Genomic DNA, 23,115 nt, shown 5'->3' on the forward strand with positions numbered 1-23,115 from the left:
CTGGATCTGTAACAACATACAACCTACCACCAAAGACCTGCTGGACATGAATGGACGTGTTTGACTTAGTGAGCAGTTCATGAGGTACTGTGTGTGTGTGTGTGTGTGTGTGTGTGTGTGTGTGTGTGTGTACCTTCTTGATCCTCTTGCAGAGACATCGCAGCTTCACCTTTTGCTGACATTTCTCCTCACACTCTCCTGGATGACACATCTGTTTACAGCGATGGCCACACTTCAGCTGCGCACACACACACACACACACACACGATAAATTGATCCGATTATCGTTTGGATCACATCTTCAGTCATCTTCACTGATCAAAGGACTCTGTCTGTCTAGAGCTCCGCCCCCTGAGTCACATGACATTACACCATGCTGAATCTGTTGAAACTGAAGTTAACGGCCATGTGTGTGTTTGTTGTTCAACTGTGTGTGTGTGTTGAGACCGTTGTGTTGAGGTTCAGTTACTACAGACTATGAGAACATCAGAACTAAAGACGTGTGTGTCTGTGTGTGTGTGTGTGTGTGTGTGTGTGTGTGTATCTGAAGGAAAGCTAAATGTTTCTGTAAAACAGTTGATCAGAGTCGACTGGATGGTTTTAGGTTTCTCTTATAGTCGCTGACAATTATTGATGTTATTGATAATATGAAGACAATACAAGAAAAACACAAGGACAAAACAAACTGAACACACACACACAGTAAACACACAGACACACAACGTAATGGGAAGCAGGTGATTCCACTTTCCTCTGATAAACAATAGATGGAGGAGGAGGGGTGTACCTCTTTAGGACACTGGTTACTGCAGGAGCTGAGCGCCACCTTCGTCTGTTCATCAGCTGATGTCAGCTTCCTGTTGAGACAGAACTCGTTTCGTAGTCGATCTAACCTCATCGACCAGGAATCACATGACACCCCGTTCCCATGACAACACCTGTCAGTTGTCAGAGCTGTTACAGCCTCAGTGCAACCGTCCTGTATGTCACATAACATCTGGACTCCTCACCGTGTCATTTATCAACGATGCTGATGGCTCCTCCCTACTTGTCCGTTGCCATGGACACCCAGTATTCTCCTCTAAATGTGCCTATTCTCAATTAGGAAAGCCATCAGTCTCCCCTGGTGTGTGTGTGTGTGTGTGTGTGTGTGTGCTGACATGCACTCCACGTAGAGGATGCTGATCTTGCAGTGGCACCGTTGGCGGATCATTTGGCTGCAGGGGGGGCAGTTGCCACGGTGACAGGGCAGTGGGCATGGGTGTGGACAGCCTGGTGGGCGGGGCTTAGAGCAGCCTTCCTCACACACCTCACACTGTGGACAGGAAGTAATATTGGTTATTGATTGATCTGCTGCCTCCATGAAGCCTCAGCGGGACAAATAACGTTTTAATGATGTCATCTCAATGTTCTATTAAAGACACCTGTGATGTCATCATGTCAGCACCATGACAACCGTCTTTTTAAGGGAAAGGAGCTGAAACCATCAACTGATCCTCAACATCAGGACCCAAAAATTAAACCACAACAATGTCCTCACCTGGTTGCCATTGGTGACCAGGTGACACTCCCTACTGCAGGTGTGGTTTCCACAGGTCAAAGGTCGTCCACAAGGTCGTTTGCAGGAGAATTGTCCCTGGCGGTGACACGGCAACGGGCTGACCTAAGCAACAGACATCCTTAAAAACTACAGAAGGTGAGTGTGTGTGTGAGCTGAATGCCAAGCAGCTACTGAAACCAGAGAGGAAGACAGACGGAGGAGACGGAGGAGGTCAGGAGGACAAACTGATCATGATGGAGGTGATGGCTCTGAAGAGAGGCAGACACTGATGAGGAACTGGTCTCAGCTTGGACGAGGTTCTTACCTCATGTTCTCCAAAACAGGCCCTGAAACACAAACACAGACTTTATTTTCATTCACAATTCACCTCCTCGCTGCTTCATGTCATCAGTTACAACACAAATGAGTTTCATTATCAGCATTTAAAGAAGAAACTGTTTCATTTTCACTCGGTTTTCTCACTTTCCTCCTTCCCTCATTTCAACTTTGAGCTCCGGTTCACTTCCACCAGATAAGCCTCCTGTTTTGTCACAATAAAAGCTCCAAGGTCAACGTGTGAACTGGCGTTTATTTTAACGAGTGGTGTTTGTGGCTGTTGGACTGAAGAAGGTTGGAGTTTTTCTGACTGCGCAGTGTTTTTTTATTTCAATCTTCCATGACAGAACCCCAGCTCAGTGGAATGTGCGATTAGTGTCTGATCTACATTGTGAAACCGCAGAAGTCGTCTTGATATTTAATAGAAGCAGACTGTCGCTCTGTGCGTTAGACCTACGTTGCTATGGGTACTTCACATGGTGGACACGGCAGAGCCTTCTTAACAAACGCTGGTTCAGACGGCTGCTCCCACGGACCGGCTAACTGAACCTAGAACACACACAAAATATCCCGGGGGGTTCATGTGATCACAGGAAACAGGAAGTTTTATTTATGTGATGATGGTGACACACACAGACTAAAACTGTATCAGCTGACAGATGAAGCTGTTAATCTGACTAGCTTTCTGTCTCCAGCCTGATGCTACGCTAAGCTAACAGGCTTCAGCGTCCAGGTGTGGCTCACCTGTTGGGACCGGACCAGAACCAGGTCGTGGCAGAGCTGAGGGCAGGTGTGGCTGCAGCCGGGCAGTGGCAGTAAGCAGGGCTGTCTGCAGGGAGGGCAGGGCCCGGGGTGGCACCGGTGAGGCTCTCTGGTCGGGTGGTGGCAGGAAGGAGGACACCTGAAAAAGAGGGGGGGGGTACACACCAGCAGGTGAGAGGGAAGGTGTGTGTGTGTGTGTGTGTGTGTGTGTATACGTACCTGCAGGGCTCTTTACAGCGGGGAGGTTTGGTGCTTCTCTCTCGTCCACAGGGGACAGACAGGACGGTGGAAGAACAGGAACATCTGACGTCCACTGACTCTGGACAGGGATAACAGCTTCCTGGAGGACAGGTGAGTTTGTGAGCGTCGCCTCACTGACATGTCACACAGAACACGTTTGACGACGTTGAATCCACGAGGTCCGGCCTGCTTTCAGTGGTCCTGGTCTAAGGTGTTTCTGAGTCCCATTAAAATAGCTCAATGTTCAGGAGCACACCGGATTAAGTGGGTGCTGAACAACCAGGACACTTTGAATTCTGGGAAACCGAGTTTAAGTGTTTCAGTCTTTATCAGAAGCTCAACATTAACCAGAGCTCCTTCTCTCTCACACTCACAGTTATCTGTGTGATGACGTGTTGGTGACTTGCCACCTCATATCAGCTCCCCCTGAAAGGTCAGAGCAGCAACAGACGCACAAACAAATCAACTTTAATCTGCACAGCCAATCACAAAGCAGACCGGCACATAAATGATCCCTTATCGTCCAATCAAGTAACAACAGAGGCAGGAAGTTCTCTGTCGTTCTGCAGACACACACAGAGGATTAATGATGTTCGACAGGAAGCTGGGGTCAACACTTTCCCAAACACACAGTGAGCTTTATCAGCGGGTGGAAATATCACACACACTTCAGGAGTTGTAGATCAGAATTTTCCTGGTTTTGACCTTTGACCTTTATACAGCTCACAACCAATAAGACAGGCAGTGATGTGACGTCCTGGGTGTGTGTGTATGTTACCTTGATGACAGACGGAGGGACACTTGTGATTTCGACACCCCAGAGTTCGACCACAGCTCTGGTCACATGGGGGGCAGTTACCGGGGCAACACTGAAACAGAAGGGAACAGGTGACCCCAGAGCTGCAGGGGGAGGAGCTCACATTGGCATCAGACTGCCAGTCAACCTTTACCTGTCTGCACATACCTGCAGATAGCATCACTGACATTTCACACACACCCACCCACCTCTGGGGCACCCACCTGCCCCCCCCCCCATATCTGTCTCCCTGGTTCTCACCTTCCTCCTGCACTGGTGTCTCTGACAGCTCCTGGTTTTGGGACATTTGGAGTCACACAGATATTCTTTATGACACGACATCAACTTCCTGTATTTACCACACCGGCACTCCTTCTCCACCTCCTGAGGGGCCAACAGACAGAGTGAGTGTGCGTTAGTGTGTGTGTCTGTGTATGTCTCTGTGTGTTACCTGTCTGCAGGTCTCACAGCTCCCTCTGTGACATCTCATGGAACAGGTGTGTTTTCCACATGACAGTCGGCGGTCACACGTGTCGCCACACAGCAACACTTCCTCTGTGCACGGCAGGGACGACTCTACACACACACACACACACACACACACACACACACACAAGCACATTTTCTTGTTTGCCTGTATCATTGTATTTCTGTGACTTTGGGTGTGTGCGTGTTTTCTCACTGGTCTTGCCACAAGGACAGGATCTACTGACGGAGCGAGGACAGGGGGGACACTCCCCATCATGGCAGATTACCTCACAGGTGTGATTTCCACAGGTGAGGGCCGAGCCACACACCTGAAACAGAGAGCCAGACCGATCCATTACCCAGAATCCTCTGAAAGCCCACGTCCCTGCGGTGCACCTCTCTGGGCCAGTACCTGCTGACAGGTCCAGCGGGGTTCGGCACACGGCCTCTCCACCTCCTCTCTGCCACACACACACCTCTGGACACTGACTCTAGGACAGGGGGGGCACTCTGACAGACAGACAGCATCAGTTAGCGTCGCTAAGAGGTCCATGTTCATCTGTGTGTGGGCGTGTGCATACCTGAGTGACAGGGCTGTGAACAGGTGTGCTGTCTGCAGGCCAACAGGCGGCCGCACTGCTGCTGACAGGACCAGGTCTGAGGAGAGAGCAGAGTCAGACCTGCTCACATCGCCAACATGCACCTCCTACCTGCTGACGCTCACCTTGTTGCTACAGCGACGGGGGAGGGGCTTTGCCTTGCCACACATGCAGGACACCGACACCATCTTGGGACAGGGAGGACACGGACCTGAAAACACACACGCCTACCCATAATGCCCGACAGAGAATAGAGGAGTCTGAGATCGGTCAGCTGCTGAGGTCAGAGTGTGTGTGGTTACCGGGGTGACAGAGCAGCAGACAGGTGTGTCCACAGGTGGGTTTGAGCTCCTTCTGACAGACGGAGCCACAGGAGTGAGGAACCAACCAGGGATCAGCTGGAGGGTCCTGCAGCTTCCCACAGTAACACATGTACCTGAACGCAACACGGTGCACAGTAAGGATCAGACTCTTATTCTGAAACAAACCAGCTGCACAGGAAGTGATCACATGACAGTCAGTGTTGTCTGGAGTCTGGAGCCCCCCACTGGAGAAAAGGCAGATGAAGTCAGACCAACCTGTTCGGGGTGGCACTGGGAGGATACTCAGCTCGGCACTTTGGACTGAGGAGAGAGGACAGATGAGTGACGATCATTGATCGGTTACTGTAACTGATCAGCTATCGATCAGGTTTGCTCACCAGGGCCAGGGATGCTGCTTCTGACCGAAGTCTTCGTCAGTGACGGAGGAGACCAGGAAGGCGGAGTCTCTGGCCCACTTCTGGATGCAGGGCAGGTGGAAGAGGGAGAAACAGCTGGAGCAGCTCCACACCTGGAGCGACAGAATCAGCTGATTAGTCCAGAAAGTCACCCAATCAACACACCCGACCTCCAAATCTGCTTCTCACCGGCTGCATCCTCTTCACCGAGGCGATGCAGATCAGGCAGGTGAGAGCTCCCGACTGGAACAGGTCACTGACGTACTGACCGGTCCGGACCAGACCGGTGGCGTCACCTCCTGCACAGTTTATTAGGCTCAGAGAATGTTCACTATTTCAACAGGAACTCATTTCATCTCTTGTATTTCTGATATCAGAACTGAACAGAACTGAGTCCAGTTCGCCTCAGGTGTCTGCAGGAAGTCCAGGCTTTACCTGTCTGGTTGGTGTAGCAGGTGAAAGTCGAGGCCAGGATCTTCCCTCTCTCTCCATCATCATCATCATCCTCCTCCTCTTCTGAGGAGGAGGAGCTGGCACGACTCTCGACCAATCGCTGAGCAGCAGCCTGGTTGGACTTCCTGATCTCCTCGAACTTGGACTGGACCGACACACCTGTCGGGTTAGAAACCAGAAACTCGTTAAAAATCACTCCGCCAGTCGATCTTCAGTTCGGAGGAGTCGTCCTCACCGTGTGGACGTTCAGGTTCAGGCACCACGGCGACCTTCGTCCTCGCCCCTCGTCCTGCCACTCCTCCAGGTCTCTCTCTCTCTTTCTGCAGAGGTCGTGACCTTTCACCTGCGCCCTCCTGGCTCCTGCCCCGGCCACGGCCCGGCTGACGCCAGGCCGGCTCCATTGCAGCTCACAGACCTGCAGGCAGAGACGGCCAACCTTTTCATTCTTCCTCCAAAATCAAATGTTCACAGTCAAAAAACACATTTCATAGTTTTTCCTAAATGTGCACTGATAAGCTGCAACACAGGACCAGGACCAGGATCCAGACCAGGACCAGGACCTAGACTAGGACCCAGACCAGGACCGGGACCTAGACTAGGACCCAGACCAGGAACAGGACCAGGACCTAGACTAGGACCCAGACCAGGACCAGGACCAGGACCTAGACTAGGACCCAAACCAGGAACAGGAACAGGACCAGGACCAGGACCTAGACTAGGACACAGACCAGGACCAGGAACAGGACCTAGACTAGGACCCAGACCAGGACCCAGACCAGGACCAGGACCAGGACCAGGACCTAGACTAGGACCAGGACCAGGACCAGGACCAGGACGGACCACAGACACCTGGTTCTGGGTTCTGGTTTAATGTTGGTGCAGCAACGTGTCGACCCAAATTAGCAGAGTCGAATAAAACCCGCTGAAAAGCTGCTAAACCCTTCGAACCCGAAAAGCACTAAAGACCTTTGAAGACCGTAAACCCGGTAAAACCCGGTAAAACCGCTGAAGCCCGGCCGGTCCACGTTACCGGCAGAGTTGAGGTCCAGCTGCTGCTAGCCGGTTAGCTGCTGAGGATAACTCGTTACGGTGCAGTTACTACTGACGTCACATCCGGTAACCCACCGCCAATAGAAGACGATCGGCCGGAGGAACGACCGGAAGTTCGTCATTTAACGGAAACGTGATTTTAGCAGCTGAGGCTCCCGGTGCATTCTGGTACATGGAGTCCTGAAGCGCGAGCGGCCCGCAGGCTGTGACTCTGAAAAAAAAAAACAAAAACAAAAACAAAACGACAAGACCCAGCATGCACCGCGGCGGACAGACAGCGTGACGTGTCAGCAGCAACAGCTGGGCATTTCATTCATAACAAGAGAACAGCTCCTCCAGATATATTTTGATGAAGCAGGAACTGTTGTGTGTAAAAAAGGAGGACTTCAGAGTTTTCGTAGAAAATCTTTATTTCAGATCGGACTCATTTCATCACGCCGTGGTGACCTTTGACCTCTACTGGTCTAAAACAGCTGGTCTACTCTTTAAGCTCAGCAGAGCGTCCAAAGAAGAAAAACTACAGAAATGTGAATATTCTATCGACCATGTTGCAGAAGTTGTCGAGTTAAATGACAGAAAATGAATTGAATGATCTGGTTCAGACCTGGACCGGTTCTGGACTCAGACAGACCGGACCCTGCTGCTGTGATCCGAAAGAATAAAACTAATCTGCTGCTCTACAGATTTTATACGTTTGTTCACTCTCTGTCTCTTTCTCTCTCCGTCATGTCTCCTGAAGCTTGATCGACTCCTGTGGTTGGATCAATGCAGCGGCGGGTGGATGTGGGCGGAGTCTGGCTGCTGGTTCGGACACCTGAACGTGAAAAAGTCAATTTGAATTTAATCCCCTTTGTTTTTTACTTTTATTTAAAATGAGCCGACTTAAATTTAGTTCTCCACCCGCCTGCCCCCTCCTGCTCCTCCGCCACTCTACTTCTTCTCATTCTACTTTGTTAGCTCTGGCGTGGGAGGGGGCGGGGCATCGCCCGGCTGGTCAGCACGCGGCGGCGGGGGCAGCTTCCTCTCCAGTCGCGTGACTCTGTGTTTGAGTTTGCTGTGAGTGGCTTCGTGTTCGGCCAGCAGGCGAGCGTAACGCGTCTGCAGGACGTCCAGCGTGCTCGTCATCCGCTCCACCTTCTCCTCCATCTCTTTGGGGTCCGGACCCTGAGCCGCCACCTGAAAGACCAGAGCAGAACCACATCAGTCTGAGGCCGGACCAGGAGAAGAAACCACCAGAGTCCAGTCCACTACAGTGTTCACCTCCAGGTCCAGCAGTCCGTCCTTCATCAGGATCTGCCGGCCTTTCTCCTCCAGCAGAGCTTTAGCGTCAGGATACTCCTTCAGCGCCTCCATCAGGTCGTCCTTGGAGAGGCAGAAGAGGTCGGAGTAGCCGATGCTCCTGATGTTCGCCGTCCGCCTGTTTCCTGCTTTACTTCCTGTTGAACAAGCAGGAAGTCGGGAAATCAGGAGTGAGCGGCATCAGTGAAGTTTTCCTGTCAGGAAACAGAGTCGACCTGCGACAGTTTACCTTTAATAGCCAGGATGCTGATCTCACCAAAGTAGCTTCCATCACTCAGAACGACGAACTGCGTGATGCCATCATCGGCGACGACGGCGAGTTTTCCCTCCTTGATGATGTACATCTCCCTGCCGATGTCACCCTTCTTACAGATGTAGTCTCCTGGACTGTAGACCTGAGGCTGCAGCTTCAGCACCAGCTCCACCAGCAGGCCGGCCTCACAGTCCGCAAAGATCCGGACCTGCGGGACCACAAGGGAAGAGACGGGGTCACGTCTGAGCTGGTTCTGAAAGTGGCGTCTCAGTGGGGGGCGGAGACCTTCTTCAGGGTGTCCAGGTGGACGTTAATGGCGATCTCAGCTCTCAGTTTGTCGGGCAGATACTTCAGCACCTCCCTCTCATCTACCGCCTTCTTATTGGTCCACAGGAAGTCAAACCACTTGATCACTCGTTTCTCCAGATCCTTCGTCACCTGGGGGGTCAAAGGTCACAATATCTGGATCAAACATATTGGATTTATTCTCAGTGAGACGGCGTGAATCTGGACCTGGATCACTTTGGTCTGTGACACCTGACTGAGTTCTCCAGGTCAAAGTCTGTCAGATGGAGGTGGGGCCAGTGGCCGGAGGCGGGAAAAAGATGTGTGACCATGTGTACACAAACAGTAACACAAACATGACCTCTGACCTTCCTGAAGCTCATGTACTGTTTGATGGCGTCGATTCGAGCCTGGAAGTCGGCTCTGGCGGCGTTCATGTTTGTGATCATGGAGCCGACGTTTCCAACGATGGTGGCGAAGATCAACACGCCGACCTTCAGAGGAGAAGAAGAAGAAGTTGGTGTCTGCTGGGCTCCAGACGCTCAGCGGTCTGGACTCTCTGCTCACCAGGAAGTCAGTGACCACGAAGAAGTACTCGGAGTTCTCCACAGGGGGCGGAGTCTCTCCGATGGTGGTGAGCGTCAGCGTGGACCAGTACATGCTGTAGGCGTACTTCCTCACCAGGCGACCAAACTCCGGGTCTTTGGGGTCCGGGTACACAAACCGGTCGGAGCCAAAACCTGCAGGAGCAGGAAGAGACCAGGCTGATGAGCAGATACAGCAGAAGAAGAGTCAGGAATCGAACCTGCGACCCACCGATGGCTTTGGAGAAGGAGTAGTAGAGGCAGGCGTTCCAGTGAATGATGATGACGATGTACATCACCAGGTTGGAGATACGAAGAGCGTTGGGGTAGTTGGTCCTGGTCTCCGTCCTCTGGAAGAACTCCAACATCCTGAAGAACAAAGACCCTCAGACCTTCAGACCCTCAGACCTTCAGACCTTCAGACCTTCAGACCTTCAGACCCTCAGACCTTCAGACCCTCAGACCTTCAGACCTTCAGACTTTCAGACCCTCAGACATTCAGACCCTCACACCTTCAATCTCTCAGACCTTCAGACCCTCAGACCCTCAGACCTTCAGACCTTCAGACCCTCAGACCTTCAGACCCTCAGACCTTCAATCTCTCAGACCTTCAGACCTTCAGACTTTCAGACCTTCAGACCCTCAGACCTTCAGACCCTCACACCTTCAATCTCTCAGACCTTCAGACCTTCAGACCCTCAGACCTTCACACCTTCAGACCTTCAGACCTTCAGACCCTCAGACCTTCAGACCCTCAGACCCTCAGACCCTCAGACCTTCAGACCTTCAGACCCTCAGACCTTCAGACCCTCAGACCTTCAGACCCTCAGACCTTCAATCTCTCAGACCTTCAGACCTTCAGACTTTCAGACCTTCAGACCCTCAGACCTTCAGACCTTCAGACCTTCAGACCTTCAGAACTTCAGACCCTCAGACCCTCAGACCTTCAGACCCTCAGACCCTCAGACCTTCAGACCCTCACACCTTCAATCTCTCAGACCTTCAGACTTTCAGACCCTCAGACCCTCAGACCTTCAGACCTTCAGACCCTCAGACCTTCACACCTTCAGACCTTCAGACCCTCAGACCTTCAGACCTTCAGACCCTCAGACCCTCAGACCTTCAATCTCTCAGACCTTCAGACCTTCAGACATTCACACCCTCAGACCCTCAGACCTTCAGACCTTCAGACCCTCAGACCCTCAGACCTTCAGACCTTCAGACCCTCAGACCTTCAGACCTTCAGACCCTCAGACCCTCAGACCTTCAGACCCTCAGACCAGAGGTTGGTCTAACTGTACCTGTTGAAGCGCAGCAGCTTGTTCAGGCGGATTTCTGGGTAACTGATTCCAAACAGCAGATAGAAGACGTCAGTGGGAATCATGGACGCCAAGTCCAGTTTGAACTGGAAGCTCTTCTGATAACGTTCACGCAACTTCTGCTCGTCCTTCACCAGGAGACCCTGTTCCAGGTAACCTGGACAGAGAGAGAGAGACATTGTCATTACATCGGTTACATTAAATCTCCTTCATGATGTTCAGTCTCATCCTGATGGTGAAGCCACCTGTCCTGGTCCTAAAGACCATATCAGCGATGTAAACCAGATCACACAGAAAGTCCAGGAAGAACCAGTAGACCACATACTCAGTCTGCAGCTCCTCGAAACAGGCCCTGCAACACACAGACAGTTTTCCATCATGATGATGGACACTGATAGAGCTGGCCTCCTGGTGAACCGGTGACCCAGCTGACCAGGTGAGTCAGGTGACCAGGTGACCCAGCTGACCAGGTGAGTCAGGTGACCAGGTGAGTCAGGTGACCAGGTGACCCAGGTGAGTCAGGTGACCAGGTGAGTCGGGTGACCAGGTGAGTCAGGTGACCCAGGTGACCAGGTGACCAGGTGAGTCAGGTGACCCAGCTGACCAGGTGAGTCAGGTGACCAGGTGAGTCTGGTGACCCAGCTGACCAGGTGACCAGGTGAGTCAGGTGACCCAGGTGACCAGGTGAGTCAGGTGACCAGGTGAGTCAGGTGACCCAGCTGACCAGGTGACCCAGGTGACCAGGTGAGTCAGGTGACCCAGGTGACCAGGTGACCAGGTGACCCAGCTGACCAGGTGAGTCAGGTGACCAGGTGAGTCAGGTGACCAGGTGACCCAGCTGACCAGGTGAGTCAGGTGACCAGGTGAGTCAGGTGACCAGGTGAGTCTGGTGACCCAGCTGACCAGGTGACCAGGTGAGTCAGGTGACCCAGGTGACCAGGTGAGTCAGGTGACCCAGCTGACCAGGTGAGTCAGGTGACCAGGTGAGTCAGCTGACCAGGTGAGTCAGGTGACCAGGTGAGTCAGGTGACCAGGTGAGTCAGGTGACCAGGTGACCAGGTGAGTCAGGTGCAGTGTGTTACCGGGCGATGATCAGGGTCCAGTTGTACATGACGGGGATGGTGATGATGAACAGCCAGTGGTAGTAGGTGTTTCCTGCCGGATCGATCACGGTGATCTCTTTGGGCCTGGTCAGACAATAATCAATCAGTTTAGGGATCAATCAGACCCACTCAGAGGATCCATGAACCAAACCTACGCCTGCTCCTTGGCCTTCTTCTCCTTCTCCTCCTTCTCCTTCTCCTCCTGCTCCTTCCTTTTCTTCTCCTTCTTTTCCTCCTTTTCCTTCCTGGACCAGAAACAGGAAACAAACTGGATCAGAGGTCGAGAGAAAACTTTACCTCTTCTCCTGAACTTCATCTTCAACAGACTCACTCCTTCTTCTCTTTCTTCTTCTTCTTCTTCTTCTTCTTCTTCTTCTCCCTGGAAAACACCAGGACGCCAGATCAGCTGACTGTCTGTAACTATCTGCCTTATTTGTTTGTGTGTGTCAGTGTGTGTCTGTGTGTCGTACTCCTCTTCCTCGTTGTTGTTACTGTTGTTGACATTGAATAAAACTCCGGCTCTCTGAGTGACTCTGAAACAGACAAATCAAAATCAAACTGAGTCAATTTAAAACCTGCAAAGTAGATTTCCTGGAATCCATCATTTGGAACCAGGTCCAGGTCCAGGTCCTGGTTCTGGCCCTGTTCCTGCTCCTGGTCCACCTCAGGTCTCAGTCAATTCACTAAAATCCATCATTTAGTCCTTCTCCCTGTCTGTCTTCATCTCTGACTGAGCTCAGGGTTAAAATCACATCTCCATGACGACTCACCTGTCTCCCTCCCCGACGTCACCTGGATCGTCCTCCATGTCCTGTAGGACGATGGTGGGCGGGGCTAATGGAGCTACTTTAGCCATGGAGAAGTTCTTGTGACTCTGCAGACAGAAACTCAAACGTCATCCGGTCCGAAGCTGTAAACATGGCAGCAGGTGGCCCAGTTTGTGTGAACTCGTGTTTTCTCAGTTCAGACGGTAATCTGCTGTCTCCAGCTTCCTGTTGTTGTGTAAACTAGTTGTGTTGTGGTTTTCCTTTGTGTATGACTTCACTTACATCTGTAGATGAAAATATGATAAATAATTCCCATGTTATCTCCTCACTCACCTGTCAGCTGATAATCTGCAGCTGCTGGTTGTGAGGCCTAGATCCACCAGCCGCCCATCAAACTCATCACCATGGAAACAGAGGAGAAACCCCTACACACACACACACACACACCTGGTCTAACGAGCTGTGGAGACTAAAGAGGAGAAATAAGAGGGAAGAAAGGAAGGAACCAGCGGAGCTCGGTCTCGTCTCTCACCCTGACACAGATAAAGAGATTACAGGAAGGACGATACGACTCACACTTGCACCCTCAGCTGGCTCCGCCCACATGGCGATTTTACTTCTGAGTGCTTCTTGTGTCAGCACAGTTTGATCAGACTGATGAGAAGACGGAGGGAAAATCTCCTCTGAAAGGAAAGGAGGAAAGGAAGGAGACAAGGAAAGGAGGCAGAGAAAAGGTAGAAGGACCAGGAGAGGAAAGGAGGAAAGGAGGAAGGAAAGAAGGCAATGAAGGAGGAGATTAGTGCTCTGATCCTCCTGAGTCAGCAGTTAGCCTAATAACACACACACACACAGACTAAGCCTGTTAAAGCTGTCAGTGTGTGTGTGTGCGCCTGCTCCTGATTGGCTCCCTCTCCTCTGGATGTCTTAGCTCTGATGGGGATGTCCAAGAAGACCTCAGGACTTACGCTGAGGACACCACAACAGTTAGACACACAACTGTGTGTCATGACGACAACGTCCTGCTGTTCAGAATTTGATGGGAAGTTAAAGAGAAGAGTCATTACCTTACCAGCTTCTGATTGGTTGGTAGGAGAGTGGGAGGGGCTAAAGGATGAAGGGCGGGCTTCCTGCTCTGATCACACTGAAACATTCTGGTGGGAATTCACTTCCACATTCAGGCTGTTTGACAGTGAAACAAACATTTCAGCAACAACTCTGTCGTCTTTGAAGAATTCAGTTCTCTTCCTGACCTCAGAGGTATAAAACACAACAGTCTGCTCTCATTACAACTTTGTTGGCTGGTTTTGTGGAGAACCCTCAACATTAAAAGAATGACTGTCAGAATCAGAGAGAAGATGAATGAAAGAGTGAAGTTAAGAAGTATGAATTTCAAATTCTGGATTGTGAAGTATTTTTGATTCACATTATTGTATATTTACATTTAATGTGTATTAAACTTCAGGGTACTTGTTAGTTGATTGATCGACTTTTTTCAATATAAATTCACTACAAGACGCAAACTGTTTAGTGATCGGAATCATTTAGGTTGATTGAGCTGAATTAAGAAAATGAATTTAAACTTCTAACCCCTAAAAAATCTGCATGTTTTATTTTGTTTTGGATCAGTTCCCACTCAGACTCATCATGTTCCAGTTCTGACCGTGAATTCAGTTTCTGCAGGTGAGTCAGCAGGAGGCTTTGGACAGATCACGCCTTCCAGGTTGTCCAGGCAGAAAGAGACAGCTTTCAGTTCCCATCGTCTTCATCACAGGAAACATCTCCGGCTCCAGCAGCTTGTTGCTCTGAGCCGCCACGATGGATCTGCAGGAGGGACGTCCACATGCTGAGACGGGGACAGCGAAGAGCAAGAGACAGACCGAGCAGGAGCTGATGTCAACCACAGGAAGTCTTTAAGGTCAGAGGTCAAGTTCAGACGCTCTGACTGTCACATGTAGCTAAGTAATGTTAGAAGAAACAGACCAATGAATTCTGGTTTAGAGATTTTCAGCAACAACTAAACACAGTAAACAGAAAGTGTGCGTAGCATCGGTGCTGTAATCTCACCTGACTGTCTCAGCCGCCAGTCAAAGTGGTTTTCCTGTAAAGCGTAATGCCTGACTCAGTCTGTTTCTCAGCTGGTTCTAACACAGACAAAGTCAAACGCAGCCCGACGTCACAGGAAAGTTTTTTATTAAAATCTCAAAACTTTATTTTCTCAGTCATTAGCAAATAATTTAATGCAGTTTGTACAAAGCCAGAGTCGATCCGGTACATCAACGGAAACTACAGCGTCAGGTGGAAACCTGGTTTCTCCAGCAGACTCAGAAACATCAGAGCATTATTTTTAATTTAGGAGACGAGGACTTCACACCAGCACCTGAAAAACGCTCCACGACTGGAGTCAACACCAGAAAATCAAATGACATGATCTTTAAAACACTAAACGACGAAGAGTAAAACAGGAAATGATAAAAGACCTTTAGTGTTTTCGCAGTAACAGTTAAAAAATGTTAAAGTGGAGTTTCACCAAACTGTTTTATCTCTGAGACATTTTCACAAATGAGGATTGGACTGATTTCCTCCCAGACTGGATCGGCCCAAAACAGCTAATGACAGAGGCATCACTTCTGGTTTCCATGGTAACCTCAGAACCACACGGAGTGTTTGCATAGTCAGGTAGTCTTACAAAATAAGGCAGCACGGTGACGATATCAGACACGTAAACTGAAATCTGTTTGTCCTCTGAAAATAAAAGCTCAATAAAGGGACTCTTAATTTGAAAAGTCGATGAGGACGTGTTCAGGGCCCTCATCAAACCTGTTACACCTACACAAGGTGAGTACGAGCGCTATGAGTGGCAGGTACAGGTGAGTCAGGTGAAGTGGATCGTCCAGAGACCAAACCAGAAAAACCTATTTCTGAGACGATGCATTCAAAGACATTCAGTTCATTTTTCTGTCGGATCTGTCTGTCTGTCTGTGACGATTAGGTGGAATGATGTTGACTGAGACGCACACAGACACACACACACACACACACACAGGGCGGGTTCAGGGGTCAACGAACGACACCATGATGTATCTGGTCCCCCTGGTGGTGGGCAGGCCCTCGTGGTAGTGGGTCAGCCTGCCGGGGTGCATGAACGACCAGCCCTTCCTGGGAGACTCCACCTTACAGTCATACCGCAGGAACCTGCAGCCTCCGCCCTGAGACGGGGGGGGGGGCAGAGAGACAGGCAGATAGAATCAGAGAGACAGGCAGACAGACAGGTAAACCAGCTGGGACAGGTGTGTCCAGCCTCTCTCGTCCAGGCAGATTTGTACCTCGTAGTCGATGCTCTTCCTGTTCAGAGCGATGTTGATGGTGAAGGTGGACGAGTCGTGATGCGGCCGCAGAGACGGCTGTTCATCAGGACGATAACGCACAACGAAGTTCATGATGGCCTGGGCCTACACAGACGCACACACAATGTGTGAGACAGCTGATGACACAGAAAACAGCAGTGGCTTTGATCTACCGGCCCACCTTGGGGTAATACCCGGGGTACAGCTTCTCAGTGACGGGGACGATGTACTCTTTCAGGAATTTGAGCCACTCCTTCTCAAAGCCGATCTGGTTCATGTGGATGTCCACGGTCGGGACGTTCTCATAACCGCCAGAGAGACGCTCATCCTGAAGACACAGAGGAGACACCATCAGAGCTCCAGCTGCTGTGTCTCCACTCAGACACACAGGGGGACAGGTGAGACGCTACCTTGTGGGACCCTCCAGACCACTGACCGTAGTCCTCCATCGTCTCCACCAGGTCGTCACACATCTTGTCTGAGAATGCTGGAAACCAGTAAACATCTGGACAGGGCTGAGACACAGTCAGACCAGAGACAGTAAACATCTGGACAGGGCTGAGACAGACAGATGTGGACAGGTTGTGTCCTTCAGATGCATGAGGTTTGGCTACCTGCTCCACAAAGCTCTTGTCCTCAAAGATCTTGGAGTAGTTCTCGTTGATGTACTTCTCCCTCCAGTCCTGTGAACAGAGACACAGTGAGTGTTGGTTCAGTCCGTCCCCCGTCTCATGTCTCCACTCTGCTGGTCTCACCATGGGGTTGTCGAAGATCTGCCACATGTCCGGGTGCAGCCTGGACGTGTTGAAGTTGGTGGAGGCCACCAGACGTCCGAACTCATCTCGGTTGGACAGGAACATGAAGACGCCCTGAGGACACACGGTGAGAAGAAGCTGAATCTGCCAGCCTGAGCAGGAACCGAAGTCCAGAAGCCTGGAGCGGCTCATCAGCTCTGGGTGTGGACTACATGTGGACCAGACCCAGTTTGTTGGTTCTGGACTCACCTGGTCTCTGATGCTCTTGCAGAAAACCATGTCAGGGTCCATCCCCTGCTCCACGTACAGACTGACCCTGGACAGTTTGGACCGCAACACACTGCCTTTGATCAGGTAGACCTGAGTGATGTAGGGCACGTTCCACAGGCCGCTACACACACACACACACACATCAGACATCATCATTCACCACATATCAGCAGAGTAACTCGTGTGCGTTTGTGTGTCTGTGTGCATGCTCACATCCTTTTTCCCTGGACGATCTCGATGTAGTCTTCAGATCTGGAGTAGTATCCTTCAGGACTCAGAGCGCCCCAGAAGTTGCTCCACAGTTTTCCATGTTTGGACAACATGGGAGCAATAACAGACCTGAGACAGAGAGAGTAGGCAGAGACACACAACACAACAATCCAGAGTTGAATAACACAACCATCTGCCTTTACAATTCTTTATTACCATTAAATTGTCATTCAGCTGCTGAGCTGCAACTACGAACTGAAATCAACCAGGACAGAGCAGCAGATGTCCAGGAATTAGTGTGGCCTCGTTAGGCTGTGAAGTGCGTACTTGTTTTCCTCTATAAGGATCCGCAGCGCGTCGGCGTTGGTGAGGGCGACGTCGGAGTCGATGCTGAAGTAGTAGTCACACTCTGGGTCCTTCTTACAGGACTCCCTGTGAAGACATACAGTGCTGACTGCATAGTGACACAAACATCCCAGTGTTGTGTTACAGTGACCCACAAAGCATTCTAAAGCTGAAAAGGGGAACTGAGACTGTGGAAGTTTTCAACCACACCCTCTGCTGAGCTGAGTCAGTCAGAGTCCAGGAAACAATAAGGACATTAAAGTCCTGTGACTGAAATAGACAGTTACAGCTGGAGTTGTTCTGTTCTGCTCTGATTGGTTCAGATTGACAGACTGTTGTGTAACCAGGTGTTCCTGGTTCTGCACTCACACAGCCATGGTTCTAGCCTTGTCCTCCTGCAGGTTCTCCTCCGGACCGACCAGCACAGCATCGGGGTACAGAGACTTGTGTCGCTGCCAGAACCTGTGGATGTGATGCTCGTGGTACACCACCTGGATCAGAGATCACAACAGACCAGAACCTGTCAGAGGAAGCCTGTGTGTGTGTGTGTGTGTGTGTGTGTTTATCTGTCGTACGTTGTTGTGGATGAAGAGGCGGATCCTCGTCATGGGGTAGTTCATTGTGGTCAGTCGCTCCAGGAACTCGTCCATGAAGGGAGTGGCGTGTTCGATAAAGACCGCCACGTAGACCAGAGGCATCTGGTCGTCCTGTGGAGACAGAGGAAACATCCCGATGAGACACAGTCCAGAAGGACACGTGGTTATGACATCATCAGGCGATTGTCCTCACAGGTATGTCGCTGAAGAACAGCAGGTCGTCGTCACAGATCCCACAGCCGTTCTCGTAGGTCCAGGCGGTGGGGACGTAGTTCCCCAGGTAATTCAGCTGCAGCTGCAGAGACAACCAGAGAGATCTGGACCAGGCAGAAACTGCTGGTCTATAAAGGTCTGTGCGGTCCAACTTCCTGCTCCTGGTGCCGCTGGGTGGCTGAGGCTTACCTTGGTTGGTCCGTTGCCGTGGATAACAACAGGAAGTGTGTCATACGCAACGTTCCTTGCTCTGACCTTCGCCCTCTCAAACTTCAGGACGACTTCGTCTGGCAGACAAACACTGAATCATTCACAGGTGACCTGATCTGATTGGTCTAGAGCCTGCGGCAGGTGTGTGTGTGTGTGTGTGTGTGTCTGTTTCTCTCACCAACAGCCCCGTTCAGATTCTGGAAGATCCTGGACCGATGATCCAGCGTCATGTTGAACTTGGTCTGAGTAGACAAACCACACAGGCTCAACATGAAACATTATTAGTGACATCAGAGCAGTGTCTGTGTGTGTGTGTGTGTGTGTCTGTGTGTGTGTGTGTGTGTCTGTGTGTGTACCCTCTGGCTCTTATCCAGGTAGATCTTGGTGTAGAACAGCTGGTCGTCGTCGTTGTCTTTGTATTTCCACTGCTGGACGATGGCACTTAGATCCGAAGCGAAGCCAATGAAACCTGAACCCAGACACAGACTGAGCCTTCATTCTGACCCGGATCGGTCCAGAGGACCGAGGTCATTGGTGGGGGGGCTGATTTCCTACCTCCTGAGTTGAGGAAGCGTTTCCCAGTGTGCACCACTGGATACTTGGACGCCAGTCTTTGGTCCGGCCAGCAGAATCCCTCGGCTGAGAAGACCACCCTGTGACCCAGACGGGAAAACTTGGACAGCAGCTCCTCAGGACCCGACGCAAAGATGACATCATAACTGCAGGAGATGGAGGTCAGGGGTCAAAGCTCAAACAGTCAGTGAAACAGTCGCTGAGGCCAGTTCTCACGCACACACGGCTGCTACCTGTCCACGAACATGATGACCATGTCCTTCTTGTCAGAGTGTTTGAGAAGCTCCTTCTTCAACCATCTGACCTTCTGACCTCCACCAACCGTCCGAGCCACGTCACCCCCCTTCCACTCCTCCCCCAGACCCAGGATCTGCACACACACACAGCCATCATCACCACCACCACCAGTATGTGTGTCTCAGTGTGTGTGTGTGTGTGTGTGTGTGTCTCACCTTCACAGTGTAGTTGAACTCTCTGCTTGTCCTCATGAAGCGGTTGAAGCCATCTGTCTCCTCCGTTGCCGCGGTGATCACCAGCAGATTGTCTGCAGATCAGTGGTGACATCATTCATTCAGTCACCTGACAGGTGATCAGTTTACCTCCAGGCCTGTTTCTGTCGTCATATTAATTCCTCTGCTGTTGGATTCAGTTTGTCTCTTTAAATCACACATTCACTCAAAATCGGCGGATTTAATCTGTACTGAATGAAAGGACAGACAGGACTGAACAGCTCACACTCCTGCTGCTGCCTGAAGGCTTGAAATTCCTCCCAAATACCCAGAAATACCTCTGGGGAGGTCAGGGGGGGCTGAAGGGGGCACGAAGACTGCACACAAACCCTTCTGTTACCCCGTCTCTGCTAGAGGAGCCGTCTGGGACCGAGACCGGGAGAGGAACCGGGAGAGGAACCGGGAGAGAAACCGGGAGAGAAAAAGGAGAAGAACCGGGAGAGGAACCGGGAGAGGAACCGGGAGAAAAAAAAGGAGAGGAACCAGGAGAGGAACCGGGAGAGAAAAAGGAGAAGAACCGGGAGAGAAAAAGGAGAGGAACCGGGAGAGGAACCGGGAGAGAAAAAGGAGAAGAACCGGGAGAGGAACCGGGAGAAAAAAAGGAGAGGAACCGGGAGAGAAAAAGGAGAGGAACCGGGAGAGGAACCGGGAGAGAAAAAGGAGAAGAACCGGGAGAGGAACCGGGAGAAAAAAAAGGAGAGGAACCAGGAGAGGAACCGGGAGAGGAACCGGGAGAAAAAAAAGGAGAGGAACCAGGAGAGGAACCGGGAGAGAAAAAGGAGAAGAACCGGGAGAGGAACCGGGAGAGAAAAAGGAGAAGAACCGGGAGAGGAACCGGGAGAAAAAAAGGAGAGGAACCGGGAGAAAAAAAGGAGAAGAACCGGGAGAGGAACCGGGAGAGGAACCGGGAGAGAAAAAGGAGAAGAACCGGGAGAGGAACCGGGAGCGGAACCGGGAGAGGAACCGGGAGAGGAACCGGGAGAGGAACCGGGAGAACTCAGTCAGTGATTCTGATTATTTTTAGTTTATTTTTGTCACGTCTGTCAGTTTTGGTCTAAATCTCGACTAAACTTCGATCTAATCGAGAGGTTCAGATTATCATCCACTGAAGACTTCTGGAGCTGCAGCAACTCGGAGGGATCGAGTTTCCGGTCCGAACCGTTAATGAGCCGACGGACAGCCCCGGTAGGTCCGTTAGCCCCGGTAGCCCCGGTAGTACCGTTAGCTCCGGTAGGTCCGTTAGCCCCGGTAGCCCCGGTAGTGCCGTTAGCTCCGGTAGGTCCTTGAGCTCCGTTAGCTAACGGAGCTCCGGGACTTGGAGGTCCCCCTGGCCGGGCAGGGGACGCTGTAGGGCGGCCTTACCTGCTGAGAGCCTCCGGTGTTCGGCCGACACGGAACTCTGCACGGAAACAACCAGCAGCAGAAGAAGAGGAAACATGGCGGCGGGTTACAGACGACGGCGGCTCCGTCCAGACTGGACACCGACACTTCACTCCTTTTTTCCGGCTTCTTTCCTCCACCCGGTCCGCTTCGGAGTCCCGACAGATCCCGCGATATTCCCGCTCGGTCCTCCGGACCCAACGACGTCACCACGACCGGAAGAAAACAGCCCGCCCATCTGCGGGCCTCCGCCAATCAGAAGAGCTGCAGTCCCGATGACAAGTTGGCCGGCCAATCAGCGCGCAGGAGGGGCTCCAGCTCAGCCAAGCAGAGCAGGACAGATGGAAACTAGGAGGCCGAAGTTTTTCGTGAAAAACCGGAAAACGAATGTGTGCCACGTGTGACACATTTAGGAGAGAGAGAGGGAGAGAGACATACACAGAGTACAGAGAGAGAGAGACATACAGACAGTACAGAGAGAGAGAGAGAGAGATACAGACACTACAGAGAGAGAGAGAGAGAGATATACAGACAGTACAGAGAGAGAGAGAGAGAGAGAGAGATACAGACACTACAGAGAGAGAGAGAGAGAGAGATACAGACACTACAGAGAGAGAGAGAGGGAGAGAGACATACACAGAGTACAGAGAGAGAGACATACAGACAGTACAGAGAGAGAGAGAGGGAGAGAGACATACAGACAGTACAGACAGAGAGAGAGAGAGAGAGAGAGAGCGGGAGAGAGACATACAGACAGTGCAGAGAGAGAGACAACAGTAAATATAACGAAGCGGCTCGTTAGATAAATAAAACAAAAACAGGAAACAGATGGTTGTGATGTTTCTGTTTTATTTTGTGAAGATGATGCAGAAAACCAATCAATGTTATTGATCAATGTAAGTGATCACAAATCCAATTTCAGTGAGGGAGCGGGCAGGCGTTTGTTCTGACGTCACGGCCCCGCCCCTCGCCGTGTCGCCATGGTGACAGGACAACATCAGTCGGTGATGGACGGACCGAACTTCTTCACTCCCGCCCAGGTGGCCGTTCACAACACGGCCACGGACCTGTGGGTGTCCTTTCTGGGCAAAGTGTGCGACCTGACCCCCCTGATGAGGCAGTACCAAGGTGAGTCCGGCCCGGCCCGGCCCGGTCCGGTCCGCCTGCAGCGTCACGTCTCAGCTGACCGGCTCAGGTGTGTGTGTGTCCGCAGGTGACGCTCTGCTGCTGCCCATCATGGAGGCTGCAGGTCAGGACATCAGCTCCTGGTTCGACCCGGACACCAAAGACGTGAGCACAGACCAAAACCGGATCCTCACAGGAGGACTCGGGTCCTCCACCAAAGTAAAAGTACCAATACACAGCTGCCTTTCAAAGTAAAAGTGCGGAGCGTCATTCAGCAACACTTCAGGGACTCGATGTAGCAATGACGTAATCATCAAACATCCAAATATAAAAATGGCAGATGAGTCCTCCATGTGTGTCTCTGTGCCCCTTCAGGTCCTGAGGTTTCGTGGACCCCCTAACGAGCTGTCTGAGGTACTACACCCCCAGGGGGCGCTTTGTGCACGTCCCCCCTGCAGGCCCACGCTCTGACTGGGCCGGAGTCATCGGCCAGCCCTGGTGGAGGGATCGACGCTACGAAGTGGGACTGCTGACAGCTAAAGCCAGGTGGATCCGGGTCATCAACACGCTGACGTCACAGGAGCAGCGGCTACAGGTGAGGCACCTATACCAGGTGCACTCTGGGTAGCTTTGTCCATGTACGGTGTAAGACCGTCTGGATGGATGCAGAGAGCTGATTGGCCGTGCTGCTCCTCAGGTGTGTTCAGAGGAGACTCTGGCTGAGATCCTGCAGCGTTACCTGCCCTACAACTCCCACGCCTGCAGCTACACCTGGAAGCACAACGGCGTCAGTCTGGACATGAGCAGGACGCTCAGCGAGAACAACGTTCAAGACGACGACCACGAGCTGGACCGGCTGCGACTGGACCGAGACCTCTTCACCCCCGCCATCCTCCTTCACTTCAACGACGACCTCAGCGAGGCGTGACCTCTGACCTCATCATGAAGTCGTAGGAGACGTTCGGGGGGGTTCATTAAATGTTCATGTCAGATTGTTACTTTGCTCATTTTAA

At 51.6% G+C, this 23,115-nt stretch overlaps 4 protein-coding genes across 4 annotated transcripts in view; 1 reads left to right on the plus strand and 3 right to left on the minus strand.

Annotated features, from left to right (window-relative positions):
- nfxl1 (nuclear transcription factor, X-box binding-like 1) overlaps positions 1-7,007 on the minus strand; it is an 8,156-nt gene extending 1,149 nt beyond the window's left edge. The window contains exons 1-22 of the mRNA XM_029526033.1: positions 6,879-7,007; positions 6,148-6,327; positions 5,895-6,071; positions 5,649-5,758; positions 5,442-5,572; positions 5,320-5,364; positions 5,044-5,177; positions 4,867-4,952; positions 4,724-4,799; positions 4,555-4,652; positions 4,357-4,471; positions 4,126-4,250; positions 3,936-4,058; positions 3,657-3,747; positions 2,858-2,978; positions 2,621-2,777; positions 2,334-2,425; positions 1,866-1,887; positions 1,541-1,663; positions 1,161-1,315; positions 788-857; positions 134-238 (exon numbers count right to left, since the gene is read on the minus strand). Of these exons, the coding sequence (XP_029381893.1) occupies positions 134-238; positions 788-857; positions 1,161-1,315; positions 1,541-1,663; positions 1,866-1,887; positions 2,334-2,425; positions 2,621-2,777; positions 2,858-2,978; positions 3,657-3,747; positions 3,936-4,058; positions 4,126-4,250; positions 4,357-4,471; positions 4,555-4,652; positions 4,724-4,799; positions 4,867-4,952; positions 5,044-5,177; positions 5,320-5,364; positions 5,442-5,572; positions 5,649-5,758; positions 5,895-6,071; positions 6,148-6,313 (2,322 nt within the window). The 5' untranslated portion in view covers positions 6,314-6,327; positions 6,879-7,007. The remainder of the gene's footprint in view (positions 1-133; positions 239-787; positions 858-1,160; positions 1,316-1,540; positions 1,664-1,865; positions 1,888-2,333; positions 2,426-2,620; positions 2,778-2,857; positions 2,979-3,656; positions 3,748-3,935; positions 4,059-4,125; positions 4,251-4,356; positions 4,472-4,554; positions 4,653-4,723; positions 4,800-4,866; positions 4,953-5,043; positions 5,178-5,319; positions 5,365-5,441; positions 5,573-5,648; positions 5,759-5,894; positions 6,072-6,147; positions 6,328-6,878) is intronic.
- A 379-nt stretch (positions 7,008-7,386) lies between these two features.
- On the minus strand, positions 7,387-13,667 carry cnga1b (cyclic nucleotide gated channel subunit alpha 1b). Its single transcript, XM_029526056.1, has 16 exons — positions 13,637-13,667; positions 12,906-13,255; positions 12,576-12,679; positions 12,276-12,338; positions 12,137-12,184; positions 11,961-12,050; positions 11,785-11,889; positions 10,948-11,054; positions 10,685-10,859; positions 9,616-9,752; positions 9,367-9,539; positions 9,168-9,293; positions 8,800-8,952; positions 8,491-8,722; positions 8,223-8,398; positions 7,387-8,138 (listed from the first exon to the last, which is right to left on the minus strand). Exons 3-16 carry the CDS (start codon positions 12,659-12,661, stop codon positions 7,908-7,910), a joined length of 1,902 nt encoding a protein of 633 aa, XP_029381916.1. The 5' UTR covers positions 12,662-12,679; positions 12,906-13,255; positions 13,637-13,667; the 3' UTR covers positions 7,387-7,907.
- A 1,078-nt stretch (positions 13,668-14,745) lies between these two features.
- Positions 14,746-21,193, minus strand: plod3 (procollagen-lysine, 2-oxoglutarate 5-dioxygenase 3). Its single transcript, XM_029526042.1, has 19 exons — positions 20,960-21,193; positions 19,541-19,632; positions 19,322-19,458; positions 19,071-19,234; positions 18,872-18,984; positions 18,694-18,757; positions 18,495-18,592; positions 18,286-18,387; positions 18,072-18,203; positions 17,866-17,987; positions 17,479-17,583; positions 17,155-17,280; positions 16,921-17,062; positions 16,672-16,785; positions 16,531-16,599; positions 16,327-16,431; positions 16,098-16,244; positions 15,896-16,021; positions 14,746-15,778 (listed from the first exon to the last, which is right to left on the minus strand). The coding sequence occupies exons 1-19, from the start codon at positions 21,033-21,035 to the stop codon at positions 15,623-15,625; spliced, it is 2,190 nt and encodes a 729-aa protein (XP_029381902.1). The 5' UTR covers positions 21,036-21,193; the 3' UTR covers positions 14,746-15,622.
- A 470-nt stretch (positions 21,194-21,663) lies between these two features.
- On the plus strand, positions 21,664-23,062 carry cyb5d1 (cytochrome b5 domain containing 1). Its single transcript, XM_029526094.1, has 4 exons — positions 21,664-22,105; positions 22,191-22,271; positions 22,483-22,697; positions 22,800-23,062. The coding sequence occupies exons 1-4, from the start codon at positions 21,958-21,960 to the stop codon at positions 23,028-23,030; spliced, it is 675 nt and encodes a 224-aa protein (XP_029381954.1). The 5' UTR covers positions 21,664-21,957; the 3' UTR covers positions 23,031-23,062.
- Positions 23,063-23,115: the final 53 nt, after the last annotated feature.

The sequence above is a fragment of the Echeneis naucrates genome, chromosome 18, assembly GCF_900963305.1.
Source record: "Echeneis naucrates chromosome 18, fEcheNa1.1, whole genome shotgun sequence".
NCBI classification, from domain to species: Eukaryota; Metazoa; Chordata; class Actinopteri; order Carangiformes; family Echeneidae; genus Echeneis; species Echeneis naucrates.

Bases quoted from the DNA above. Each gene is read 5' to 3' on its own strand.
- cnga1b (XM_029526056.1), bottom strand. From the start codon at position 12,661: ATGGCTAAAGTAGCTCCATTAGCCCCGCCCACCATCGTCCTACAGGAC. The intron at 12,339-12,575 runs GTGAGTCGTCAT...TGTCTGTTTCAG, and splicing joins GACGTCGGGGAGGGAGACAG to AGTCACTCAGAGAGCCGGAG. The intron at 10,860-10,947 runs GTGGCTTCACCA...CTCTCTGTCCAG, and splicing joins GGTCTTTAGGACCAGGACAG to GTTACCTGGAACAGGGTCTC.
- plod3 (XM_029526042.1), bottom strand. From the start codon at position 21,035: ATGTTTCCTCTTCTTCTGCTGCTGGTTGTTTCCGTGCAGAGTTCCGTG. The intron at 17,988-18,071 runs GTACGACAGATA...TCTCTGATCCAG, and splicing joins GCCTCTTCATCCACAACAAC to GTGGTGTACCACGAGCATCA. The intron at 16,022-16,097 runs GTGGGCCGGTAG...GCGTCTGTGTAG, and splicing joins ACCCCGGGTATTACCCCAAG to GCCCAGGCCATCATGAACTT.
- cyb5d1 (XM_029526094.1), top strand. From the start codon at position 21,958: ATGGTGACAGGACAACATCAGTCGGTGATGGACGGACCGAACTTCTTC. The intron at 22,106-22,190 runs GTGAGTCCGGCC...GTGTGTCCGCAG, and splicing joins CCTGATGAGGCAGTACCAAG to GTGACGCTCTGCTGCTGCCC. The intron at 22,698-22,799 runs GTGAGGCACCTA...GCTGCTCCTCAG, and splicing joins CACAGGAGCAGCGGCTACAG to GTGTGTTCAGAGGAGACTCT.